Consider the following 25,504-nt stretch of genomic DNA (forward strand, 5'->3'; position numbering starts at 1 on the left):
CACATCAGAAAGGTTATCGTGATCCTTGTCACGTATCATGCTAGCAGACACATTTGTTCACAATAAACCACAAACATGACAGGAAAGTCAGTTGTTGAAAATATTAGCAGAGTAAACTTACAGCTGAAAGAGTGTGAGATGCCATTCTACAAGCAAAGGCATTAGCAGGAAAAAATTAAAGTAATCCTTATTAAAAGAACTCCTTTACTGAAACATTTATTCTTTTTCATGGTTGAGGCTTCAAACCCCTTTTCCTGTTATTTCAGTCTCTGGTATCAAAAGAAATATTGCTCAGAAACACATCACCTTTATTGGGTAAGGTATAGGTGAGGTAACTACACAGGCAACATATCCTGAATTAGGCCAAAGGTTGCTGGAGGGACTTCCAATCCCTAAACACAGGGTAAAACCAGTCAGTCCAATTTTACTCTGCATTAGCAGAGGCTGGGTGATATTGTGGAGTTTTGCTGAAACTCCAGAACAGTCCACAGTTCGGGGCGGGTGTGAAGAACTAGGCTGGTTCTCCATTTCTCCTGAGTTCTGTGGCATGGAGAAAAGAGTAGATCTTACCTTTTTATGGTTTGTCACCATGACAGCCTGGAGACAGCCTGGCTCTGGAGAGGTCCTGGCCATCACCTGGCAATTTTCTGATGTCAGCAAAGATATCTGAGTGATCTGATCCTCCTCTTTTCCCCTCTCCTTTCCACAAGTTTCACAGGCCTCTTTGCTGACATCAGCAAAGATGCCCTGAGCTGAATGGCCATTGTCCCAGAAACAAAATACAGAAAAGGGAAGATCCAGTAAGTTCGACCCAATTCGATGCTTGAGACTCCATCCTGTCACCACACTGGGACAGAGGCAGGCAGTGTATCTGTCTAAGGGACAATCTGGAGTATTGCCACTCCGAATCAGCACCAAATTTTGGTGCCCGTGTAGATGGGCCCTGAGACACTGACCAAAGGACTAAATTAAATGGTACAGTCAATACATAGCAAGTATACGAGCCTCCTCATTTTCACATATATGTAATTTTTGTTCACTTTTTCAGGGGAAAAAAGTGATTTCAACAAGTCCAGTATTCCAGGTATCAACAGCTCTGAGAGAGAAGTCTTTTCAAGATCCTCTTAAATCAAGGCTTTCTGAATTAAAAAGAAGTTTCTGCACGTAAAGCTACTGGCTCTTCCTAAATTGAGGTAGGTCTCATAATTTTATGGTCTACTCTGAGTGGTTATAGCTCTTGGAGTTCTTGAGGATGTTTTCAAGGTCTATTGATGGGGATGCCTTAGAGTAAACCCTATCTGATGCTCACGTGAGGGCTTGGAATAGTTACTTGTTTGAACCACACTCCCACAGAACTACCTGGGTAATTTCTATGCTTTTTCACGCTCTAAGCCATTACTCTTGAATCATACAAAGTTTTCCTTCTACCTGGAAACCCACTGGAAGACTTTGGGCCAGTCACCGGACCTGGAGCCTCATCACATGAGGCAAATTAAGCATCCTAGGATGCTTTCAGGACACTTCCTCCTTGATGAACACTGGATACCATCACACAATGTATGGCATTCATAAATCAGTATGCCTTCCATCAGTTAAAATGTCATGAGAACAGTAGTTTGAGACTTCCAGGCTATGTCACTGCACAGTATTAGGGGAAAAAAATAAAAAGTGGTGAATTGGGAGGAGCTAGCCTTCCGTAGTGTGATGAGTCAAAGCACAGTATTTTCAAAACGCAAGTATCAAGTGTGAATGGGTCAGTATGCATCCCATCTGAATACAGTGTGCATCCAGTTCTAAAAAAAGTATGGGATGCATAAACAGAGTATATCCCAATGTGATAATGTCCTAAGTCTTTCAATCTATGAAGAAGGCAATGAGAAATCACTTCTTGATTTCAGGCCCGTAGCCAGAAATTTTTTTTGGGAAAGTTTGAACCTTTTCCCCCTGAGATTACTTTTCAGGCCAGTGTCTCCTGATCTGGCATGAGATCTCGACAAGGCCCTGAAATTACCATCATTATGCAAACGTTCTTCACAGGTAATAGGTCCTGAATCATTGCTCTCTCTTAAAGTCAGTTCTTGTTGATCACAAGGACAAAGGACAATAATTTCCACAATTGGCAGACATTTCTTTTTGTTTTCTTCTGCTTTTTTTCTTATTTCCTTTCTCATGACGAGTTACATCAAGTTGTTTTCCACTGTGAATTAGCAAGAAGTTTTCAGCCAAGCACAAGTTGTTCTGATGATACTATGTTTTTTTGGTGTCCACTGAAGACTTGTATTGCATCTTTCCATCACACAAATGGATTAGCAACCAATGCACCAAGCTTCTGATGACCACCTTTACTTCCAATTTCTCCTCCAAACACCGCATCATACATACAGAGTGCACCTTGAGTAGGCTAACCAAGGAAATCTGTTGAGACATTTGGGTCAAAATCTTAGATGCCTCTTCTTATCCACAGGAAATACATATCTTAGCAATGGAGTTTGTGGATTTTGCACTAATTGAGCTTTCATTTGGTCATCAGAAACAGTCTTGTTCGTATAAAGTCCAAGGTCTAACAAAGACACAGCTTCTTCTCTTTGCTCCTGTCCCATGGTTTCTTTGGCAGGGTTAGATGAACCAGTCAGTGGTAGACACCACAGTTTCTACAGTTTCCTCACCTGCAATCCAGGTCAATTCCTCTTTGCCTGCCAGCTGCGGGTAGCCCAACTTGGTCGCTTCCACTATGTCAGCTATTGTTGCTATTGCAATGTAAACTGGTAGAAAAGTAGATACTGATAGTGAGAAGAATCCAAATTAGGTCGTGATAGTGCTTGTAGTTCCGAAGGGACTCTAAGTTATGCTTCTCATAGATGGCATGGAGATTTGGTTAACCAGTTAAAATTCATGAGTAAACCAGGATTTTTTTTTACCTGAAAATTTTGGGGGATGGTTTGAACCCCTAAACTGCCCCCTTGGCTACAGGCTTGTTTGATTTACAGATTAGACTGTAATAACTAGCACAAATCAATGCTCACTCCTCTGCAAACACAGTTCAGATACCATCAGGAGTGCCTGGAGTCAGCTCTAGGATAACTACTGCTCTGGTCAAGGAGGGCCTTTAAACGCATACAAATGGCCAGTCTTCAGGGCTGATCAATCTGGAGACACGTAGTGAGTTATGCATGGACTACACATGCGAATTCTCACCTGCAGGTTATCCTTGCCCATTTTTTTTACACAGAGAAAAGGAAATAAGACTCTTCTGGAGTCCTTCTCCAAATCTGCTTCTGTTAATACAGGCATTCCCTCTTATCCCCTCTCCATTTAGCAGAGAATATTTAATTGTTGTACTGTTGGCTAATGTTCATAGGCCCCCGGTGGCACAGCAGGTTAAACCACCGAGCTGCTGAACTTGCTGACCGGGGAGCAGAATGAGCGCCCTCTGTTAGCCTCAGCTTCTGCCAAACAAGTAGTTCGAAAACATGCAAATGTGAGTAGATCAATAAGTACTGCTCCGGCAGGAAGGTAACGGCGTTCCATGCAGTCATGCTGGCCACATGACCTTGGAGGTGTCTACGGACAACGTCGGCTCTTCGGTTTAGAAATGGAGATGAGCACCAACCTCCAGAGTCGGACACAACTAGACTTAATGTCAGGGGAAAACCTTTACCTTAATGTTCATAGATAGCAACTATTTATACATCCCAGAGTTTTCTGAGCCTGTTAGGTAAGCATGAAACTAGCACAGGGTGCAGCATTTATCCAAATGAGAATCTCATTTTCCTGTTTCTTTTAAAATCAGATTTCTAGTCCTAAAGTCTGTGAAACAGTAGAGGCATGAGTATAGACTTTTTCTAGTTACAGGGCAAGGTTTCAGTTCTCACAAAGTTATTTGTTTCCTCGTGTTGCTAGAAAAAGCAGACAAAATACATACAAATAACTACACCTGTGCAAATGTTCTTAATAGATATTACCTGCATTAATATAAATTACCTTCTTGTAGATAAGTGCTATTTTAATAGTGAAAATGAGAATAGAAAAACATAGTTCATGAAAAGTGTTGTGGCATTAGATTGTGTCAGAGATCACTGCAACAGCTTCATGAAGGAACACAAAGCCACACGCCACATCCTAATGTTTCATATACCCTAGGAGTCTGTAGTTTTTAGCAACAACATCTAGAATTGGTCTTGCTTACAGAATCTCTCTCTCTCTCTCTCTCTCTCTCTCTCTCTCTCTCTCTCTCTTGTTTACAATTTTCACATCTTCAAGATTTACTTCATCAAGGGACTTCTTTCAGTTTCTAAACCACATCTGCTCAATGCTCTATTGGGATTATTTGTTCCAGTTCATTTGTATCTTCTAAACTCTAAAAAGAGCTTGTAAGTGATGGCCGACATTAATAATAATGTTTCCTTTGTGTTGCTTGTACTGCAATTTCCCTGGAGCATTATGTAAACGTGAGCGACAAAGGACAGACAATTATTAACATGAAGGAAGGCATGAAAACAGCTTGTTATGTCTCCAGTTGAAAAGAGCAAACTCAGCACTTTCACTGTATGGCTGGGGATCATCCTACGAGGAAAGCATTACCATGATTAAATGAGACCAGTGCCTCAATTTCTAGCTTTCTTAGGCCAAACTACATGTTACATGGTTCCAGGATCCCCAGTAGATACCAAAATCCAAGAATGCCCAAGTCAATACCAATTATGTTCTTTGTATGACATGGCAAAACCAAAGTTTGCTTTATGGTTTTTTAAAAATATATATTTTCAAGCTGTGGATGGTTGAATCCATGGATGATGAATCACGGTGGTCTCTGGCATGTATAATTACATAGCCACATTGTCCGAATGCCTGATCACTATCTCCCAAATCAGTTACTGTACTCCCAACTCAAGAATGGAAAACAATATTGGTGGACAGGAAAAGAGATTTAAATTAGAAGAGTAAGGAATGAATATAAATCTCTTAACTTGGTTTGAAGGGAATAGTGTGTAATTATTATAAGAGACATCTCTGTAGAATGCAAAGGGCAAAATCCAGGTGGAAAGGAATCAATTAAATAAATTATAGTATATATATGGAATTCTCTCTCTCTCTCTCTCGGCCTTTTAGCTAAGCAAATGTGTGTGTATGTATATGTGTGTGTATGCGTATGTGTGTGTGTGTGTGTATGGTATATGTCACCTGTGTTGTCTTCTAAACTTTCTTGTGAAGAAATCCAAATAACAACAACAACATAGAAATATGCGAAAGGTCAAAGAATCCGCCTTCTGGAAAATCCTATAATCTCTCCCAAACACAAAATTAATCACTTGCTTTTACACGGATGGATTTCTTAATGTATCACATAGGGATAAATCTAAGCATCCTCAAATGTCCTTCAAAATAGACACGTGTTTTAAATAGTCCTGTTTTAGATGCTACCACTCAGTTTTAAGACATTTTTCTCTCTGTTCGTACATCACTGTAATCCTATACAGGACATCAAAATACCTCCATCTATAAGGATGGCTTTATGCTATCTAGGGCTTTTTTTGCTGGATTCCTTTTAATGATGTCTGATCTCATTTCCCATTTGATTCATTTAGTGAAAGCTCAGAGAATGTATGTTATTTTCAATGTTGTTGTTTATTCGTTCAGTCACTTCCAACTCTTTGTTACCTCATGGACCAGTCCATGCCAGAGCTTCCTGTTGGCTGTCACCACCCCCAGCTCCTTCAATGTCAAACCAGTCACTTCAAGAATACCATCCATCCATCTTGCCCTTGGTTGGCCCCTCTTCCTTTTTCCTTCCATTTCCCCCAGCATCACTGTCTTCTCCTAGCTTTCCTGTCTTCTCATTATGTGGCCAAAGTACTTCATCTTTGTCTCTAATATCCTTCCTTCCAGTGAGCAGTCAGTCATTATTTCCTGGAGTAGGGACTGGTTTGATCTTTTTGAGGTCCAAGGCACTCTCACAATTTTCCTTCAACACCATAGTTCAAAAATGTCTATCTTCCTTTGCTCAGCCTTCCTTATGGTCCAGCTCTCGCATCCATAGGTTACTATGGGGAATACCATTGCTTTAACTATGCAGACCTTCGTTGCCAGTGTGATGTCTCCACTCTTCACTATTTTATCGAGGTTGGTCAATAATATTTTTATTCTCAATAAAAATACATATCTCTTACAGTTCTCAACTATACAGCACATCGAATAGTGGATTCAAAAGTACCTCAGATGATAAATAAGTGTGCTCTTATCCGTTAGCCGTATTAATAAGAAAGTGCTGCCACCAATTAAAATTGGTATCAATCTGTTAATCACAGAAGGCTTGAGTAGATTTGCCTAGCAGAGAAAGTGGAGGAATAGGAAAGCCACTTAGGTAGAAGTGGAGGCGAACTGATTCAGAAAGGCCTGCAGAAGGAAGACTTGTGAGAAATGAGAAAGAAGACTGGGATTTGCAGACTGCGGGAAGAGGGCCTTCTAGATAGAGGGAAACACAGGAGAAAGACACTTGTCAATAGAGTAAAACAAAATATAAGCACAGATATAGTAGTAAGGGTGTAAAGCAGAGGTGGGCAAATGGCAGCCCATATGATTTTGAACACAGTTCCCGTCAGCCTCATCCAGCATGTCCAAGGATACGGGAGTCATGAACTATAATGTCAAGAAGGCCAAAGGTTTTCCCACCTCTACTTTAAATTTAAAACTAATCTTTTGAAAGGATTATATTTAGTGCCTTTACATTACACAGATGAGAGTTAGGGAATTAGTGTTTTTGGGTCAGAGAAAAAGTCTTGAACTCTGTGAGCTTTTACTTTATAAAAGCTCACCAGCTACAGGGGAAAGAGAGTAGAACATGGCTGTGTTGAGGACTTTATGTAGGGTACAAACAGGCCCCTCCAAAGCACAAGAAAAACAATTGATGAAGACAGCAACCCTCACATGGGCCTTCTGTCCTTTGGGGCCGGGCTGTGGCGCAGGCTGGTGAGCAGCTGCTGCAATAAATCACTCTGACCATGAGGTCATGAGTTCAAGGCCAGCTCGTGGCGGGGTGAGCACCCGTCAATTAAAAATAAAATATAGCCCCTGCTCATTGCTGACCTAGCAACCCGAAAGATAGTTGCATCTATCAAGTAGGAAATAAGGTTATAAAAGTGGGGAGGGAAGTTTAACTAATTTACAGTGTTGGAATGAGGAAGTGCCATCAGAGTGGATGATGAAGCAGCTGCTCCCCCCTGTGGCCAGAATCGAACATCCCCTCAGGAGGTTAACTTGCCTCTGGGTCTGTCTGTCTGTCTGTCTCTGTCTCGGTTCAATGTGTTTATGAACATTGAATGTTTGCCCTGTATGTGTATAATGTGATCCGCCCTGAGTCCCCTTGGGGTTGAGAAGGCCGGAATATAAATACTGTAAATAAAATAAATAAATAAATAAAATGTCGGTTGGAACAATGTTTTAGGGAAACCTGATCTCTTCTTTGTTACAAAATGCAGAGTTTGTTCTTCTCTCACTGCACTGCTATTTCTTTTAAGTTGAACAGCTTGGAGAAAGCAAGCTGATGGAAAATCTGTTAATACATGTTGTTTGAGCAAAATCTGAGACAGATGATTAATGGCCCATGGATCCCATCTTGCCCCAAAAACAATTTTATTTTGTGTTAGATGGGCCTGTGATAATGCATCTCCATTATCAGCATAACACAGCCAAGGGAAAATAGTGCCTCCTCCAGGTGAACAAAAGGTTAATAGTCAGATAGTTTAAATTACATTTATAGGAACAACAGAAACCTACACATTACATCTCCCTAGCAAGTCTGCTTAAAATTTCAGCCTAAGCCACTCTGTACACATTGTCTCCCAGCTCTAACAATAGAGGTCAAGATCATCACCTTCCTATTGCAAATGAAAGGTGAAAACTGACAGTTTATAGATTGCCCAATGCTACCTGATGTGTTCATGACAGAGACAAATTTTAAATAGGGGTGGGGGCACATTTCCTGATTTTTAATTCAGTTGCTTATCCATTCTTTTAGTTATGTGCCTCATAACTCTGAGATCTTTATGACATGGCAATGATGTTTTATTCTAAAGGTTTTATTCTAAAGCCTGGTCTCGCCACAGCAAACTATATTGTCTGGCAAATACAGTAGTCCCTGAAGGTGCAAAATCAAAAGATATCAACTAAGTAAAGACAAGCAAGAAAACAAACAAACAAAATAACCCTGACTGCACTGCAAGAAGGTTTGATAAGCTTTTCATCTGCCAGAAAGATCAATCTGAAAGCTCTGCCTTGATTTTCATCTCTTGCAACACACTCACTGTAATCTTTTACACTAACTAAAGTGGAAGGAAGAATAATGCAGAAGCCACTGATCTATAGCTGTGTGAGGCAAGTGGGGTTTGTGGCTATTGATAGCTGCTGTTGTTAACTGACATGCATTTCAAAAGCCCTTTTCATGTGCCTCAGTGAAGAGTATATCAGCCCTGGATTCAAAGCATCCCTGTTAGACTATGAGATAGAAAAATAGAAAGAGCGATTTCAGTGCTGTTTGGGTGGGCAGATGCTTTCTGATTTTTTTTTTGCCATTTCGTTTGAACAATTTAGTTACAGAAGTAATTAGATTCGAACTTTTTTGAGCATTCCTCTCTGAAGAAGCAATTTCACCCAGGATAGCCTCTTGTGCTGTTTATATTCTTAAGGTGTTTACAGAAGAGTGTTCTCCAAAGATATTCTTTTTTCTGTATCTGCCTCTCCCAATTGCATCAGCAGCTGAATTACAACAACTTGTTCCACAAACTAATCTAAAACTTAAGCACAAAGGGATCATGCAGGCTGTTCAACACTACTTTAAAAAATGTGGCTTGTCCGGGGAACGAGGTGAGCTCCCATCTGTCAGCTCTAGCTCCCCATGTGGGGACATGAGAGAAGCCTCCCACAGGACGGTAAAACGTCAAACACCTGGGTGTCACCTGGGCAATGTCCTTGCAGATGGTCAATTCTCTCACATCAGAAGTGACTTGCAGTTTCTCAAGTCACTCCTGACATGAAAAAAATTATCATCATCATCATCAATGTATTACCTGCCTCTCTTAGCAGCTCAAGGCAGGATACAATAGAGTTAAAACAGAGATAAAACACAGTACTGTTAAAATACACATTAGACAACACCAATAAAATGCAGGTTAAAATTCACAAGTTACAATTGACTGGGTAGGCCTGCTGCAAGAGAGAGGTGTTGAATTTTGACAGCTGATTTAGTTGTCAACGCTCTTCCAGCAGGTCATTCCACAGTCTTGGGGTGGCCGATGAAAAGGTCCTCTGGGTGATGGTTGCTATTTGGATTTTGGCTTTTCAAGAGGACCTAAGTGTCCAAAGGGGCTGATTGTAGGGGAGAACGTGATCCTGTAAGTAACCTGGACACAACCATATAAAGGTCAAAACCAACTAATTGGCAACCAGTACAGTGATTTTGTTATGGGTGACTCCTAGATGCTCTCATAACCAATCTGGCATGAACTGATAGGTAGGAGAAGCAGTTGACAGAGCTGGTTTTTTTTCTGAAACAGGGCAGAATTATATGGTGCCCCATATGTTAAAAAAAAAACCCCTACAAAATTGCTGTTCAAAGCTTGTGTCCCACTCTACCTTTTAAAGTCAAGGTGGACATATCCCATGCTATGCTATTAGATGTTACTCCTCAGCTCTACAGGCAGAAGCAGGGGACTGCCTAATGGGACATCAGGATATGGGATAAAATGAAGTAGATGTTGGGGGTGAAATGAAGGGAGAAAAGTGAAATGGGAGCCTTTTATTCTTCGCCACTGCTTGGCCTAACAGCAGTGTGTAGCAATTTCTATCCACCTTCTTTCCTTGCTATCTGAGCTGGGATTTAATGCAGGATTATGCTCCTATTTTCATGGCTGGCTCCAGGAAGTGATGCTAGGACTCTGCTTCCTGTAGCTGGTGTTCTGTAGTGTGCCACATTTTAAGAAAAATTACAATGCTATAGAAGCTGGCCACTGGTAAGAGATGAGCTGGGTAGGAGGTCAAACCATGTGGAGGGCCAGAGACTGTTTACTTTGCTATGAACCTGAACAGGCACTAAGACTGTTCTTGAGGCCCTGTTCTGTGCTATGGGCCATACTATATGAAGGTGTTTTTCCTTTATTTCAACTTTATTGTCTGGTTTGATTTATCTTTGCTATTATGTTCATGTTTTTCTGTTTTTATACTATTGTTTATGCACTTACTATGTACTATGTATGTACTTAGTATGTTCATATTTTATATATGTTGATTGGGCTCATCCCCATGTAAGTCGCCCCGAGTCCCTTCGGGGAGATGGAGGCAGGGTACAAAAAATAGGTTGTTGTTGTTGTTGTTGTTGTTGTTGTTGTTGTTGTTGTTGTTGTTTTTACTACTACTACTACTACTACTGGGGCCCTGGTGGTGGCGCAGCGTGTTAAAGCGCTGAGTTGCTGAACTTGCAGACCGAAAGGTCCCAGGTTCAAATCCCGGGAGCGGAATGAGCGCCCGCTGTTAGCCCCAGCTCCTGCCAACCTAGCAGTTCGAAAACATGCAAATGTGAGTAGATCAATAGGTACCGCTCCGGCGGGAAGGTAACGGCGCTCCATGCAGTCATGCCGGCCACATGACCTTGGAGGTGTCTACGGACAACGCTGGCTCTTCGGCTTAGAAATGGAGATGAGCACCAACCCCCAGAGTCGGTCACGACTGGACTTAACATCAGGGGAATACCTTTTACTACTACTACTACTACTACTATTATTTTGTGCCTTTGCTGTTATGGCACCCTATTTCTGAAACTCTCTCGATTTGCTTTGAGTTGCATTTAATTTGCCCACATGTTGTTTTGTTTTATGCTGAATATTTACCACCTGCTGTGATTTTTTAAAGGTGCTGACTCTATAGCATTTTAATCTTGGACTCATGTGTGGAGAGTGGGCAACAAATATTTTAAATAACAATAAATAAATCAGTAACAAAACAGATGTTTTTAACCTCCATGCTTTTGAAATAAATTTGAAGACATATAAGTGGTTTGTACACATAGGAGCCCCAGTGGCGAAGTGGGTTAAAGCACTGAGCTGCTGAATTTGCAGACCGAAAGGTCCCAGGTTCAAATCCCGGGAGCAGAATGAGCGCCCGCTGTTGCTCCAGCTTCTGCCAACCTAGCAGTTTGAAAACATGCCAATGTGAGTAGATCAATAGGTACCGCTCCGGCGGGAAGATAACGGCGCTCCATGCAGTCATGCTGGCCACATGACCTTGGAGGTGTCTACGGAGAACGCCGGCTTAGAAATGGAGATAAGCACCAACCCCCAGAGTCAGACATGACTGGACTTAACATCAGTGGAAACCTTTACCTTTACCTACACAAATTTTCAGTTGAGCCACGTCAGCACCTCCCTTAGATAGAATGTGAATTTCATGGTTAACCACTAGATCACCACCGTATTGGTAAACCTGTGGCTTGGACTCCACTCTTTTATCCCTTGTTGACTTTTGCTTTGCTCTCACTCTTAGTCCCTTTCGTCTCTATATGTGTATGTGGTGTGTGTGTAAGGTATGCCAATGAGAAAACCTAAGCCTGTCCCAGGAACCTGATGATCCATAGCAGTTTGAGATGTATATTTTGTTCTGAAATTATCCAGTTATATCACAATTGGAATAAGTGAAGTTATTATTTCTTAAAATCTTGTGAATAAATATGTTAGCAAGGTCAAGATCCATATGGGATTTCAGTTGAAAGCATTTGTGGTAGTCATTACTACAGGAGATAATGAAAGAGAGCATATGGATGATGTAGACCACTCACCTGTTGTGAATATGGTGGAGGTGAACCCACTCCTTACAGCATTCTGGGCTGCTTGGAGGCGCACTGTGTACTCGGTGTTTTCTGAAAGCCCTTCTAGGCGGATCCAAGTGTCCTCGGCATCCACAATCAGCTCCTGGACAAAGCCATCAAACAACATGGAAAACAAAGAGTATGTGTAAGAAATCAGGAAGTAGCATTTATAAGCTTTTAGAGTATCAGGATTCTTATATTGAATTTATAATGTGAAATATATTTTGATGATGTATTATACATTCTGACCCAATAATCGGAGTGAATATGAACATACATATGCTGAACTTTAAAGCTGTAAGGTTTTTTTCTTCTGTAATTTGTCTAAACTTGACATTCTTTACTAATGTTTACTACTAATTTCCTATCCCATCACTGTATTGTTTCCAGTTTTCTTTCGAGATACAGTAGAGTCTCACTTATCCAACCTTCACTTATCCAACGTTCTGGATTATCCAATGTAGTCTGCCTCCCTCCTGGATCCACAGCTGTTTCTCTAGGGAGCAAGGGCTGAAGTTTTTATGGATTTAACTTCTGACAATGTGTTACTGTAAGTTTATTTTATGCAATTCTATCTTTATTTGTAGTCAATCTTTTAGTAGTCGATGTTTCCAATACATTGTGATGTTTCAGTGCTAAATTTGTAAATATAGTAATTACCACATAATGTTACTGTGTATTGAACTGCTTTTTCTGTTGATTTGTTGTAAAACATGATGTTTTGGTGCTTAATTTGTAAAATCATAACGTAATTTGAAGTTTAATAGGCTTTTCCTTAACCCCTCCTTATTATCCAACATTTTCATTTATCCAACGTTCTGCCGGCCCGTTTATGTTGGATAAGTGAGACTCTACTGTACTCTTCTTTCCATCACACTGTATGCTTTTTGTCTCCTCTCCTCCATCTCTTACCTCCCTCTGTCACTTCCTGTTACTCCCTCCCTCTTTTTTGTCTTTCCCCCCAAAAATTGTGCAATGTTGAAACATCGAAATCTTGTGAAGATGATCTCACGATACTTTGAAATATTGCACCTGCACATTTTTGTACTATTCACAGGAGGTTTGTACAAAACTATTGTCTAATAGTTGATGCTTTCAAAATTATTTGTTCTTTATATCAAAATCATTTGTTCCACAGTGAGGAAGATTTGGGCACATGGGGTCAGTGAAAGTGCAGATATACTGAAACTTCCTTTACCTTGAAATGCTCAACAAGTCCTCCTGCACTAGTGGCTGGATGTGTCTAATTATAGCTTCATCTTTAATCACCACTAATTATGCACAATTAGGTTACTGCGACTGAAACTGGATTGTGACCAATGCACACAGAGAGAGTTCAATGTACATGACTTTGTGTAGAAGGAGTGGACAACTCCTTGGTTTTAATGAACATTTCATTCTTCTCTTGTGATTCCATTCCTTATAAGTTCCATGCATGTACTCACTATATCTTGCAGCATTATATAAGATTCAGCCAAAAGGGGAGGAGGAAACATTTTGTCTGGCATTTTAACTACTTCCCCCCGCCCCCAAAGGAGTCATTGCAAAAGGGCCGTGCAAGTGGTTTTTTTTTTGTGATTTACCCATGTGATCTAAAGCAGCAAAATTACCTTCCCTCTAAATGGGCTTCATTTATTTTAATGATGTTATCAAATAGGTAAAGGTAAAGGGGGGCCGGGCTGTGGCACAGGCTGTTGAGCAGCTGCAATAAATCACTCTGACCATGAGGTCATGAGTTCAAGGCCAGCCTGTGGCGGGGTGAGCACCCGTCAATTAAAAATAAAAAATAGCCACTGCTCGTTGCTGACCTAGCAACCCGAAAGATAGTTGCATCTATCAAGTAGGAAATAAGGTACCACTTATAAAAGTGGGGAGGCAAGTTTAACTAATTTACGACTTGGAGTGAGGAAGTGCCATCAGAGTGGATGATGAAGCAGCTGCTCCCCCCGTGGCCAGAATCGAACATCCCCTCAGGAGAAGGTTAAATTGCCTCTGCGTCTGTCTATCTCGGTCTCTGTTTGATGTGTTTATGGGCATTGAATGTTTGCCCTATGTGTGTATAATGTGATCCGCCCTGAGTCCCATTCGGGGTGAGAAGGGCAGAATATAAATACTGTAAATAAATAAATAAATAAATAAATAAATAAAGGTTTTCCCCTGACACTAAGTCCAGTCGTGACTGACTCTGGGGGTTGGTGCTCATCTCCATTTCTAAGCCGAAGAGCTGGCGTTGTCCATAGACACCTCCAAGGTCATGTGGCCGGCATGATTGCATGGAGCGCCGTTACTTTCCCGTTGGAGCGGTATCTATTGATCTACTCACATTTGCATGTTTTCAAACTACTAGGTTAACAGAAGCTGGAGCTAACAGCGGGCGCTCACTCCGCTCCCCGGGTTTGAACCTGGGACCTTTCCGTCTGCAAGTTCAGCAGCTCAGCGCTTTAACACACTGAGCCACCGGAGGCTCAGTCTTTTCTAGTTTTGTACCTATATCAAGACCAATGTATTATCCTTTAATGCTAGGATTATAAGAAATAGTGGAAAAGCAGGTAGAGAGGAATGTCTATCAAATCAAGACTTGAAGAGAAGCAACTAAGAACAGCTAGACAAAGTCCTCCCTGAATGACTACTCTCTAGCAAAGAACAAAGAAAGAAGAAGTCCAGACCTAGAGATCATTTCTCTCTATCCCAATTTCACAGGCTTACCTTACGGCTTCCATCAGGTGTCCGATAGGTCATGATATAGTTCTCAATCTCAGCCATGGGAGGCAGCCATGAAAGGAGTGCACTCCGTCGAGTCACTTCAGTTGCTGTTAGATTTGATGGAGGATCTAAAACTTTAAAAATTGGGAGAAGGGTCAAAATAGCAGCATAGAGAGGGATAAGTTCTGAACAAAAGAATGGTTAGCCTGGTTCTTCAGCTTCAAGCAGCAGAAATCCCATTCCATTTCTGAAGGTGGTCCCAGCTACATTATTGTTTAATGTGATGCAGGGGGTGCATTATCACAAAGCATCCAAACAACACACCAAGATAATGTGGATTAACCTGGAAAAAACCTCAAATCCCAGGGTTAATGAAGGTTAAAAATACTTGGGAATAATAATAATAATAAAACTTTATTTATACCCCGCCACCATCTCCTCGTGAGGACTCGGGGCGGCTTACATGGGGCAGCAGCCCAAAAAACATAAGGACAAAATATAAGCAACATAATACAAATCACAATATAAAAAAGATTAAACAGTAATATAATATATCAATTAAAACAACAATACAGGATAAAAATTACATTTAAAACACATAAATGGTAAGACCGTAATAAATACAGGATAGATTATTAAAAACCCTCTGGGGCTGATTAATTAATGACTGTATCTCCGAAGGCCTGCTGAAACATCCAAGTCTTCGGTTGTTTCCTGAAGGAAGACAGAGAGAGAGCCAACCTAATCTCCCTGGGGAGGGAGTTCCAGAGTCGGGGAGCCACGACCGAGAAGGCCCTCTCTCTCGTCCCCACCAAACGCAGTTGTGAGGAAGGTGGAAATGAGAGGAGGGCCTTCCCGGAATATCACAGCGATTGGGTGGGTTCATAGGGGACGACGTGGTCACGAAGATAGGCAGATACAGCTATCTGCCTCCATGGGCTCTGACAGCCCACAAAGACGGCGTAGCAGTGCCATCCTTCTATTTCCAAGCCATGGTCCTTACTGAAGCTGGAGGCTTCTGCTGGCTCTGTGGTGTGTCTAAATGATGTGACAGAGTTCTGAAGGATGAATTTGCCCTCCCTTCCCCCGATCTCCATCATATCATTTAGATGCTCCATGGAGCACAGAGGAGTCTCCAGCCTTGGTAAGGGGGCTTTCCTTGTTTTTTAAATGGTGAAATGGACACCAGGGAGGGAAGGGGTGGGCCTGTGCCAACACCAGATTGGCTTGGGTGGGTGTCAGAAAAGACGGAATTTTGTTCCCCTGTGTGGCTTAAAAATGCACAGAGAATTGATATTTTAAATTCCAGTTCTTTGCGCTTTTTGGTCAGTGTAGAAGGGCCCAAAGTTGGCCAGTTCTGCTCTGAAGCATCTCTCTTTGGTGGCACACCTCTTGATCTAGAAGTGCAGCTGAAACAAATATAACACTTACAATAAAGCAGTTTATTTACAGCATTTATATTCTGCCCTTCTCACCCTGAAGGGGACTCAGGGCGGATCACATTACACATATAGGCAAACATTCAATGCCTTTTAACATAGAACAAAGACAAGACAAACATAGGCTCCGAGCGGGCCTCGAACTCATGACCTCCTGGTCAGAGTGATTCATTGCAGCTGGTTGCAGCTGGCTTGCTCTCTAGCTTGCGCCACAGTCCGGTTCCACTATTCACCCTAAAATTTGATACCAAATGCAAAACAGTGAGTTATGCATTCCACCCATTAATTTGATTCTGTTCTATACACTCCTTCTTTGGAAACAATTTGTAAATAGTTAGGAATGTATTTCCTCATAAGCAGAAGGGTATGCTATACTTACGAGTGGTAAAGTTCGTGAAGATGGTTCTGCTGGTGACAGGCCCATTAGTAGCATACATGGTGACTCCATAGCTGGTACTTGGGAGCAAGTTGATTAGCTGGTATTCTTGATTGCTACCATCCACTAAGATAGTCTCTCCTGCAACTGAAAGCAGAGGATGGGTTGTGGTGAGTATGATATATGTTCAACTGAAAATGTTGTAATGTAGGTTGCATCTGGAATAAGAGGCTTACTTGTCAGATAGTCCATGGATATGTCACTGGGAAAAGGAATCACCTGAGGGTGGGATTACAGAAGCAGTTGCTAGACATCAAAGTGAGTTTTGATGGTTGCTGGAGATTCCAGTGCTCTTAGCCTTCAGGCATATCATAGTCTTACACAAATCGTGTGCATCATTAAATTTAGGAGACACAATTCTCAAAAATCAGATCTGCTGAATACTGGCTGATGAATAGAACCTTTGTATTAACCATTCCTAAACTTGGGATCATTGTGAAGATGGCCACAGACTGGGGGATAGTTGCACAGGCCATCTCTTTGACTTGAAACATTGCACTATATTCCTCTGCCCCAAAGCATCTTAGAATATAACATTGTATTTTAGTTCTAGTGGTCCCTCCAGGCCATCCTCTCCTCCATCCCAGTGGTCTTTTTTCTTTTTTCTTTTCAGATTCATATGTTATTTGAGTGATTATATTCCTTCTGTTTATGTGATTGTTTTAGTCAATTGTTATGTTTTGTTTTTGTTTTTAATTCTTATAGCGTTTTATAGTGTTTTCAGTGTTTTATTGTACAATGTTTTATGCTGATTTTATATTGGAAACCACCCTGAGTCCCTTTCGGGAGAGAGAGCGGTTTATTTGCTTTTACTTACTTACTTACTTTTCAACCTGGGGTCCCCAGATGTTTTTGGCTTCAACTCCCAGAAATCCTAACAGCGGGTAAACTGGCTGGGATTTCTGGGAGTTGTAGGCCAAAAACATCTGGGGACCCCAGGTTGAGAACCATAGTTCTAGGATTAAAGCAAACACTAACTTCTTGGTGTTGGAGAGCAATGGATTGTGCTGACAGAAGGAGAAAATGTGTCGGATGTACTTGGTCCTTGGCTTGATTAAGTATTCTTATTTTTTAGAGACAACAGTGCTAAATCAAAAAACAATTGCTTACAAATACTCAAATACGGTAGAGTCTCACTTATCCAACAAAAACAGGCCGGAAGAACGTTGGATAAGCGAATATGTTGGATAATAAGGAGGGATTAAGGAAAAGCCTATTAAACATCAAATTAGGTTATGATTTTACAAATTAAGCACCAAAACATCATGTTATACAACAAATTTGACAGAAAAAGTAGTTCAATACGCAGTAATGCTATGTAGTAATGACTGTATTTACGAATTTAGCACCAAAATATCATGATGTTTTGAAATCATTGACTACAAAAATGCATTGGATAATCCAGAACGTTGGATAAGTGAGACTCTACTGTAATTGCTTGTTGCTTACTAATCACCTGCAAAATAGTCATTCTTGTATCTCTTGTCAATATAACTGCAGTAACATTTTATGACCAGAACTGGATGGCAATAGTGAAGGCAATTTGGAAAGCCCTGAAAGCCAAAGTGTTTTTTTTTAAATGAATGAATTCCATACTGTAGTCTCTGAGACCCCATCTACACTGCCATATAATGCAGTTTCAGAATGCAGGTTGACTTCATTAAACTGGATTACATGGCAGTTTATGCTTATATAATTAAGTTTAATGCAGTTTTTCTGCATTCTGAAATGGCATTATATGGCATTGTAGGTGGGGACTTAGTTCATATGACTGTTCATCTCTTCCAAAGAGTTTTCTCATCTATCGACTGGTATTCTGGAGAGCAGACCAGCACAGCTATCCTTTTGCCATTCCTGCTTATTTTCTCATCAGTGATATCACCATTAGTATTTCTACCTCTTTCCATGTCCTCGTGCTGCTCCTCTGTGCCCTCCCCTCCTAATGTTGCAATGAGGCTCCAACAAACCTGTGTCATGTGTGAGCACAATGACATAATTCTCCACTTCAGCAGTGGGTATTTCCCACTTCAGCAGGGCTTCTGTTGGGGTAATGTTTGTGGCAGTCAAACTCTCTGGATTATCCATAGCTGAGAAAGGTGCAAAAAGACATGGTAAGGTGTTGTCATTTGTCCATTTCATCTATCATTCAAAATCAGGATAAAGAAATCATACAAACAGTTTAATGTTTATAATGTCTGAAAATCATATTTCAAATTACGTTCAGCAACAATATCCAAACTGCAATCTGTTACACATGGAGAAAATAAACGTTGCCACTGTTTTGAATCAGCAAAAGCAAGCATTGCTATGGTTGTAGATCCTAAGGTTATCAGGCAAATGAGAATTGATAGAGCATCCACATTTAGGATCTGCGTATTTCCGCCAATAACATTCATAACAGGGAGGGGATGTGTGTTTATTTTTTTACATCAACAGACACTCATAGGTGCTTTTCTCTTTTATTCCAGTCCAGCTCTGACACTAGCTGTTTCCTGGGTGGCATGTGGCAATGAAGGAAACACTGAAAGCTGTGGAAAGTGGAAAGGTAAGAGCAAAAGTCACTCGAATGTCCACTCAAACAGACTTTCCCCATCTCTCTGCTCTAGCTTGTCCCTTATTTCTGGATGAGACAAAAAGAAGTCTGTTTATTTAATATGATTCCAGTAACTAGTAAAGACGGGGTTGTGGTGGTGCAGTGGGTTAAACCATTAAGCTGCAGAACTTGCTGATGGGAAGGTTGGTGGTTTGAATCTGTGGAGGTGAGCTCCCTTTGTTAGCCCCAGCTTCTGTCAACCTAGAAGTTCGAAAACATGCACTTTGGCGGGAAGGTAACGGTGCTCCATGCAGCCGTGGACTATCTGACAATGGTGCTCTATGACTTAGGAGGTGTCAACGAACAATGTCAGCTCTTCTTAGAAATGGAGATGAGCACCACCCCTCAGAGTTGGACAGGATTAGACTTAATGTCAAGAGGAAACCAGCTTTACTAACTAGTAAAGAAAATATTTCTGTTGGAAAATATTTCCAGAATAAACACAGTGAAGGATAGGATACATATATGTGTTATTTCAAATGTCTCTTCTTCACATAATCCATGGCATGATCTAAAAGGCACTTTATGATAGTTGTTGTCCATCCAAAATGGAATTATATATTTGCACATGTAGGGAAATGGTTGCTTGGTATATTTTGTTAGCTGTATAACTATAATTTGTTGTGTTTTGATTTGTACTACTGTAGCAATAACTTCTGTGCTACTGTAGCAATCACACAGGCACTGGAAGAGATCTGACTTGATTTTGGATTAGCATGTAAAGGAACAGAGATCTTTTGGGTCTATTTATTTATTTACAGTATTTATATTCCGCCCTTCTCACCCCGAAGGGGACTCAGGGCGGATCACATTATGTACATATAAGGCAAACATTCAATGCCATAACATAGAACAGAGACAGAGACAGATGCAGGCACGGGCTGGCCTCGAATTCATGACCTCTTGGTCAGACTGATTTGTTGTAGCTGGCTGTTAACCAGCCTGCGCCACAGCCCAGCCTATCACCTGTTTTTACTACCATTGCTTGCTTTATCACTTTCTTCTCAGCAAGCAATGTTTGCAGGGCTTTGTTCCTATTAAAAGATCCATTATTTATTATCCCAGAAAATCAGAACCCTTTCCTGAAATACAACATGTGCAATCCTCAAATTGACATATCAACATCTGTCTTTTTGCCAGTGCCACATTTTCAACGGCTCTTTAAATGGGAATCCCAAGTATTTCAGCTTGTATAAACACTAAAAGTTTAAGTTTTTGGTCCAAATATTAGCTCTGCATGATTTCCCAGCTTTGACACCCAGTGGACTGCATACTGCAAGTGTGATGAAAGCAGAGGAAGGCTGAAGAAGAGAGAACAGTGGTTTGTCTAAAGGCCCACTAATATGTTCTTGACCGAGGCATGAGCCGAATGAGGGACTTCCTTGGTCACAGTTAAATCTTGCAGGTACTGTGCTCTTGTAATTGGGAGTTCTGGGTTATTCTGCCATTCTACAATAACTCCATCTTCAAGACCATCCATACCTGTATACATGATGTGTGAAAGAGGTTCGCTTTCCTCTCTGCCCCGCACAGTCTTCAGAAAGATCTCATACTCAGTAGCCGGCTGTAGGTGGCTGAGTGTGTACTCGGTGACACCTTTGGCAACAACTATGCTGTCCACTCGTCCTGTGTGGATTGAGAAAAAGGCCTTGTTATCTCTTAGCAAAGTTGGCTGCTCTAAACACAGTCGGACTAAAGCCAGCATGAGCAGGAGAGATTTGCCAGCCTTGGCTACCACCATGGTGGAGAGGAGACCATATCATTTGAGCAATTTATTCCCTTATTTCTTATTATGTTATGGCACCCCTTACCTAAGCTATTTCGGTGGTTTACACAAGTATGACACAGGATAAAACCCCTAGAAGGTGTTAAGAACATGCCGTCATGCTGGAAAACATTGTCAAATTATCGGAAATGCAAATAAAATGATATGGAAGATTAAAATATCAAAACACAAAGGTCTTAACTTGGTACTGAAAAGACCATAATGTATATATTAGTTGAGTCCTCAGAGAAAGGCATTAAAGAGACTACTACCGAAAATAACCTGTTTATTCTACAAATCTAATTCAAATTACATACTGTATTTTGGAACATTTGCACAGAGGCTTACTTGAAAACTTCCTAAGCAAGAAGTTTCATAATACTTCATGTCCTAGAGTCTGGTTAGGACATTACAGATTAAATCCTAATGTTATTTCCAGTTGGAGCAGACCCACTGAATTAAATGAGACGTACATAAGTGGTAACTCAAAGTTTTGTTCTTTGCGTCATCGAACACCACTACTCTCACCCCTAATAAAAAAAAAATTATAGTTAGGGATTTATAGTCCTCTCTTTTGCATAAAACTCCCAGACATCACCATCACCCCCAGGTCTCTCTCTCTCCTTCCTCCATAAACTATATTTTCTCCCACTTTTATTCCTATAAATATATTAAACATTTTACTATTTTACTTCTAGGACAGAAAAACATTAACTTCTACCTGACCTGGGTCAGGAAGCAAATTATCCAGCTAAACAAGTTCCTGGACCACCTCAACAGCATCTACCTAAACATCTAATTCGCCATGGAAAAAGAAAATGAAGGAAAACTGCCATTTCTATATGTCCTAGTCATCTGCAAACCCAATCAACAATTGAGCCACACTTACAGAAAGCCCACACACACAGATAGATACCTGCATAAAAACTCCAGCCATCATCCAAGTCAAAAAAGAAGCACAATTAAAGCCCTGGCAGAAGCATGCAAAAAAGAATCTGCAAACCCCACCTCCTCCAAGGTGAACTGAACCACCTAAACTTGGCTCTACAGGCTAATGGATACTCCACTATGGACATCAGAAGAGTTGCAAGGCCAAGAACAAGCCATGAGATTAAAGACAAAGATCCACTCAGAAGAAACGTGTTCTTACCATACGTCAAGGGAAACACTGACTGCATAGAGAAGCTGATGAAGAAACACAACCTACAAACTATCTACAGACCCACTAAGAAAATCCAACAAATGCTACGTTCAGCGAAGGACAAGAGGAATCCTCTCACCTCTGCAGGAGTCTACCGTATACCTTACAGCTGTGGACAAGGCTACATAGGGACCACCAAATGCAGCACCCAAACACGAATCAAGGAAAATGAAAGGCACTGCAGACTAACTCAACCAGAGAAATCAGCCATATTAATATACACAGTATATTATTTGAGAACATAGAAATGCTAGACCACTCTAACAACCACTATGCCAGACTACATAGAGAAGCCATTGAAATCCACAAGCATGTGGACGATTTCAACAAAGGAGGAAACCATGAAAATGAACAAAATCTGGCTACCAGTATTAAAAAACTCTAAAATTAGGATAATAAATAAAGAACAACACTTAAGAACAGGGGAATTCCAGACAGGAAACAATCAGGGCCAGCTAACACCTCCCAGCAAAGGATGCCTTTGGGCACGAATCAGCCTGGCCTTGAAGCTGCAAGGCCATTAAATGTTAATCAAGGTGATTAATTACAACATTCACACTTGACTCCAACAGACAAGAGTTCTTTCTCCCTCCCTGGACCTTCCACAGATATATAAATCTCCCTTGCCTAGTTTCCAATATACCTCACAACCTCTGAGGATGCTTGCCACAGATGTGGGCAAAACATCAGGAAAGAATGCTTCTGGAACATGGCCATACAACCCAGAAAACTCACAACAACCCACTATGCAGCTATTGTTTCACATAGAGTAATGGCCCCTGGTGTGACCCAAAACAAAGGCGACTCAGTCATTTTGACATTCTCTATTTCTGCTAGCCTGGGCAAAAGGAATCTGCATAATCCCATCATCTTCATGCTTAAACTTCTAAAGACAATCATCAAGTAACTACCACATTTGTATCAATTCTTTGCTGTTTTAACTTTTATCCTTGTATATAATGTATCTATTTCCCAAGTCTGAAATGTACAAACTGTACTTTTATTCTGCCTTATTCTTAAATGTACTAAATATAAGAAACTAAACTGCCTGACTCAAGCTAAAGTCAGGAATGCTTTCTCAGCCTTAGGCAAAGAATATAACAAGCAATTAACATCTGTGTTTAGCTAGTCCAAGCCAAGACCACTGAGATCAGCTTCCATTGTTTTCCAGGACCTGGATCCCTTCCTGGAGACTCCTCTCCACTCACAGAGCTTTCCTCACCTGACTGGGAGGGGATTTCCAGCCAGATCATTGGAGCTCAGCCAACCAGAAACAGAAGAGGAATGGTTCAAACTGGAGCACTGGACCTTGTTGCATAAAATCTGTTGTGCAGAACACATGCTCTCTGATGCTTGTAATTTTGGAGCAGGAATTTGCATGCGTCTCATCTTGGTCAAGATGCAAATAAATGCCTCTGTCCTAAGACATTGCCTCACTGGTGAGTTTTTAGTCTGGACCTTTGGTTATTAATTATGGTTAAGAATTCACCAGGCTGAATTCTCACCGTTTATTGTGGTCTAAATTCCATATCAATTGCAATGGGTCTACTCTAGCTGAGACAGAATTTGATTCAGCCCAATGACTGTTGTGGGAAGGCCAGTGCCACATCAGTAACTTCCCTAGGTAAATGTATACAGTAAAAAAGTAGCATATGCATATACCCAGATATTTATAATCTGTTCACATGCAACAAAAAGCATGTTTTGATCCATTTCTGGTACAATCAGATATCTAAAAACCTGCCTCCATAAAGGTGAGATGACAGAACCACATACATCATGGATAACTTTTGGGAAATGTGTATTTCAAAGTAATTAAAAATATCATCTGGTACAGAAGTCACTTGTTTGAGGTGCTTGTGAAATGCAAATGAAGCTCTCTTGCAAAAATATTTACCCTTCCTTTATTTTAATGTCCCATCTGTCCTTTTGAAGTGACAAATCTGGACTCTTTAATCTCGCGCAGCAACAGACGAAAAATATTTTTAGTTTATTAAGCCTGCAATCTTATGCATATTTGCAAGGGATAAGCCAAATTAAACCTACTGGGTCTTACTTCTGAGTAAACATGCAGATTCCTGCTTTTCACCTACCTTCAAAGAAAGCACAATGAATATACCTTGGAGATTATTAGCCCAGCAGAACTATGAAAGGTAGGTCCCTTCTCCTTGAAAGGAGAACGGGGAAATTTTAACACATTCTTGGCAACTTTCTGGATTATATTTCACAGACATTTCTGGATTATTTTTTCTGAAGGTAATTGCAGATATTCCCCCAACCATCTTAGAACCAGCTGAAATAATACCATCAGTGTAGAGTTAACTGAAAATTAGAAATATAGAATCATAGAGTTGGAAGAGACCATAAGGGCCATCCAGTCCAACCCTCTGCCATGCAGGAAAGTATAGATAAAGTTCTCCTGACAGGTGGCCATCATCCTCTCCTTTAAAATCTCCAGAGAAGGAGCTCCTCCAAACTGCATATTCCACTGTCAGACAGCTCTTACCATCAAGAAGTTCTTCCTAATGTTTAGGTGGATTCTCTTTTCCTGTCATTTGAACCCATTGATCTGTGTCCTAGTCTTTAGACCAGCAGAAATCAAGCTTTCAAATATTTAAACACAGTGATCATGTCTCATCTCAACCTTTTCTTCTGCAGGCTAAACATACCCAGCTCTTTAAGCCAATCCTTATAAGGCTTGCCTTCCAGACATTTTATCATTTTGGTTGCCCTCCTTTGGACACATTGCAGCTTTTCAATATCCTTTAATTGTAGAGCCCAGAATTGGACACAATATTTCACGTGAGGTCTGACCAAAGTAGAATAGAATGGGACCATGACTTCTTTCGACCTAGTCACTGTGCTTCTATAGATGCCTAGAATTGCATTGGCTTTTTTAGTTGCTTCATCACACAGTTGACTCATGCTCAGCTAGTGTTCTCTTATGATTCCAAGATTTCTTTCACATGGACTGTTTTCAAGCCAGGTATCACCCATCCTATGTTTGTGCAATTCATTTTTATTATCTAGTAGTAATGTACATTTGTAGTGTAGTACTGTACATTTCTCCCTGTTTTAATTCATTTTGTTAGTCTTGGCCCAGCTTTCTAATGTGTTAAGGTCATTTTGGATTCTGATTCTGTCCTCTGGGATATTAGTTTTCCTTCTCAATTTGGTGAAAACCTTAAGAAGCCCTGTTTTATCCCACATTTGATTAGCTTCTTTGCTAGGATGGCATTGAGGACCGTGTCAAAGGCCTTACTGAAATCAAGATATCCTATATCCATAGCATTCCCTTCATCTACCAAGCTTGTATATCTTTCAAAAAGGATATAAAGTCCATTAGCGTTGCAAAACTGTGTTGACTTTTTGAAAGTATGGCGTTAATTCCTAAGTGCTTTTATGATCTGCTCCAGAATATTTCCTAGTATTGATGTCAAACTGACTGGGCAGGAATGGTTTGAGACCTCTTTTTCCTCCTTTTTAAAAATGGGGACAACATTTGCTTTCCTCCAA

The 25,504-nt window shown here is 40.7% G+C and overlaps 1 protein-coding gene across 3 annotated transcripts in view; it reads right to left on the reverse strand.

Moving 5' to 3' along the window:
* The window catches only part of tnr (tenascin R), a 676,393-nt gene that overhangs the window by 19,572 nt on the left and 631,317 nt on the right, over nt 1–25,504 (reverse strand). For 2 of the 3 annotated variants that reach the window (XM_008108947.3, XM_062979422.1), the window contains exons 16-20: nt 20,505–20,648; nt 18,397–18,516; nt 16,373–16,516; nt 14,558–14,688; nt 11,822–11,954 (exon numbers count right to left, since the gene is read on the reverse strand). In XM_008108947.3, coding sequence (XP_008107154.2) covers nt 11,822–11,954; nt 14,558–14,688; nt 16,373–16,516; nt 18,397–18,516; nt 20,505–20,648 — 672 coding nt within the window. Of the gene's footprint in view, nt 1–11; nt 6,463–11,821; nt 11,955–14,557; nt 14,689–16,372; nt 16,517–18,396; nt 18,517–20,504; nt 20,649–25,504 lie in introns of those variants that run through there. The other variant, XM_062979423.1, reaches the window with a different exon arrangement.

Source organism: Anolis carolinensis, chromosome 4 (genome assembly GCF_035594765.1).
Source record: "Anolis carolinensis isolate JA03-04 chromosome 4, rAnoCar3.1.pri, whole genome shotgun sequence".
NCBI lineage: Eukaryota > Metazoa > Chordata > Lepidosauria > Squamata > Dactyloidae > Anolis > Anolis carolinensis.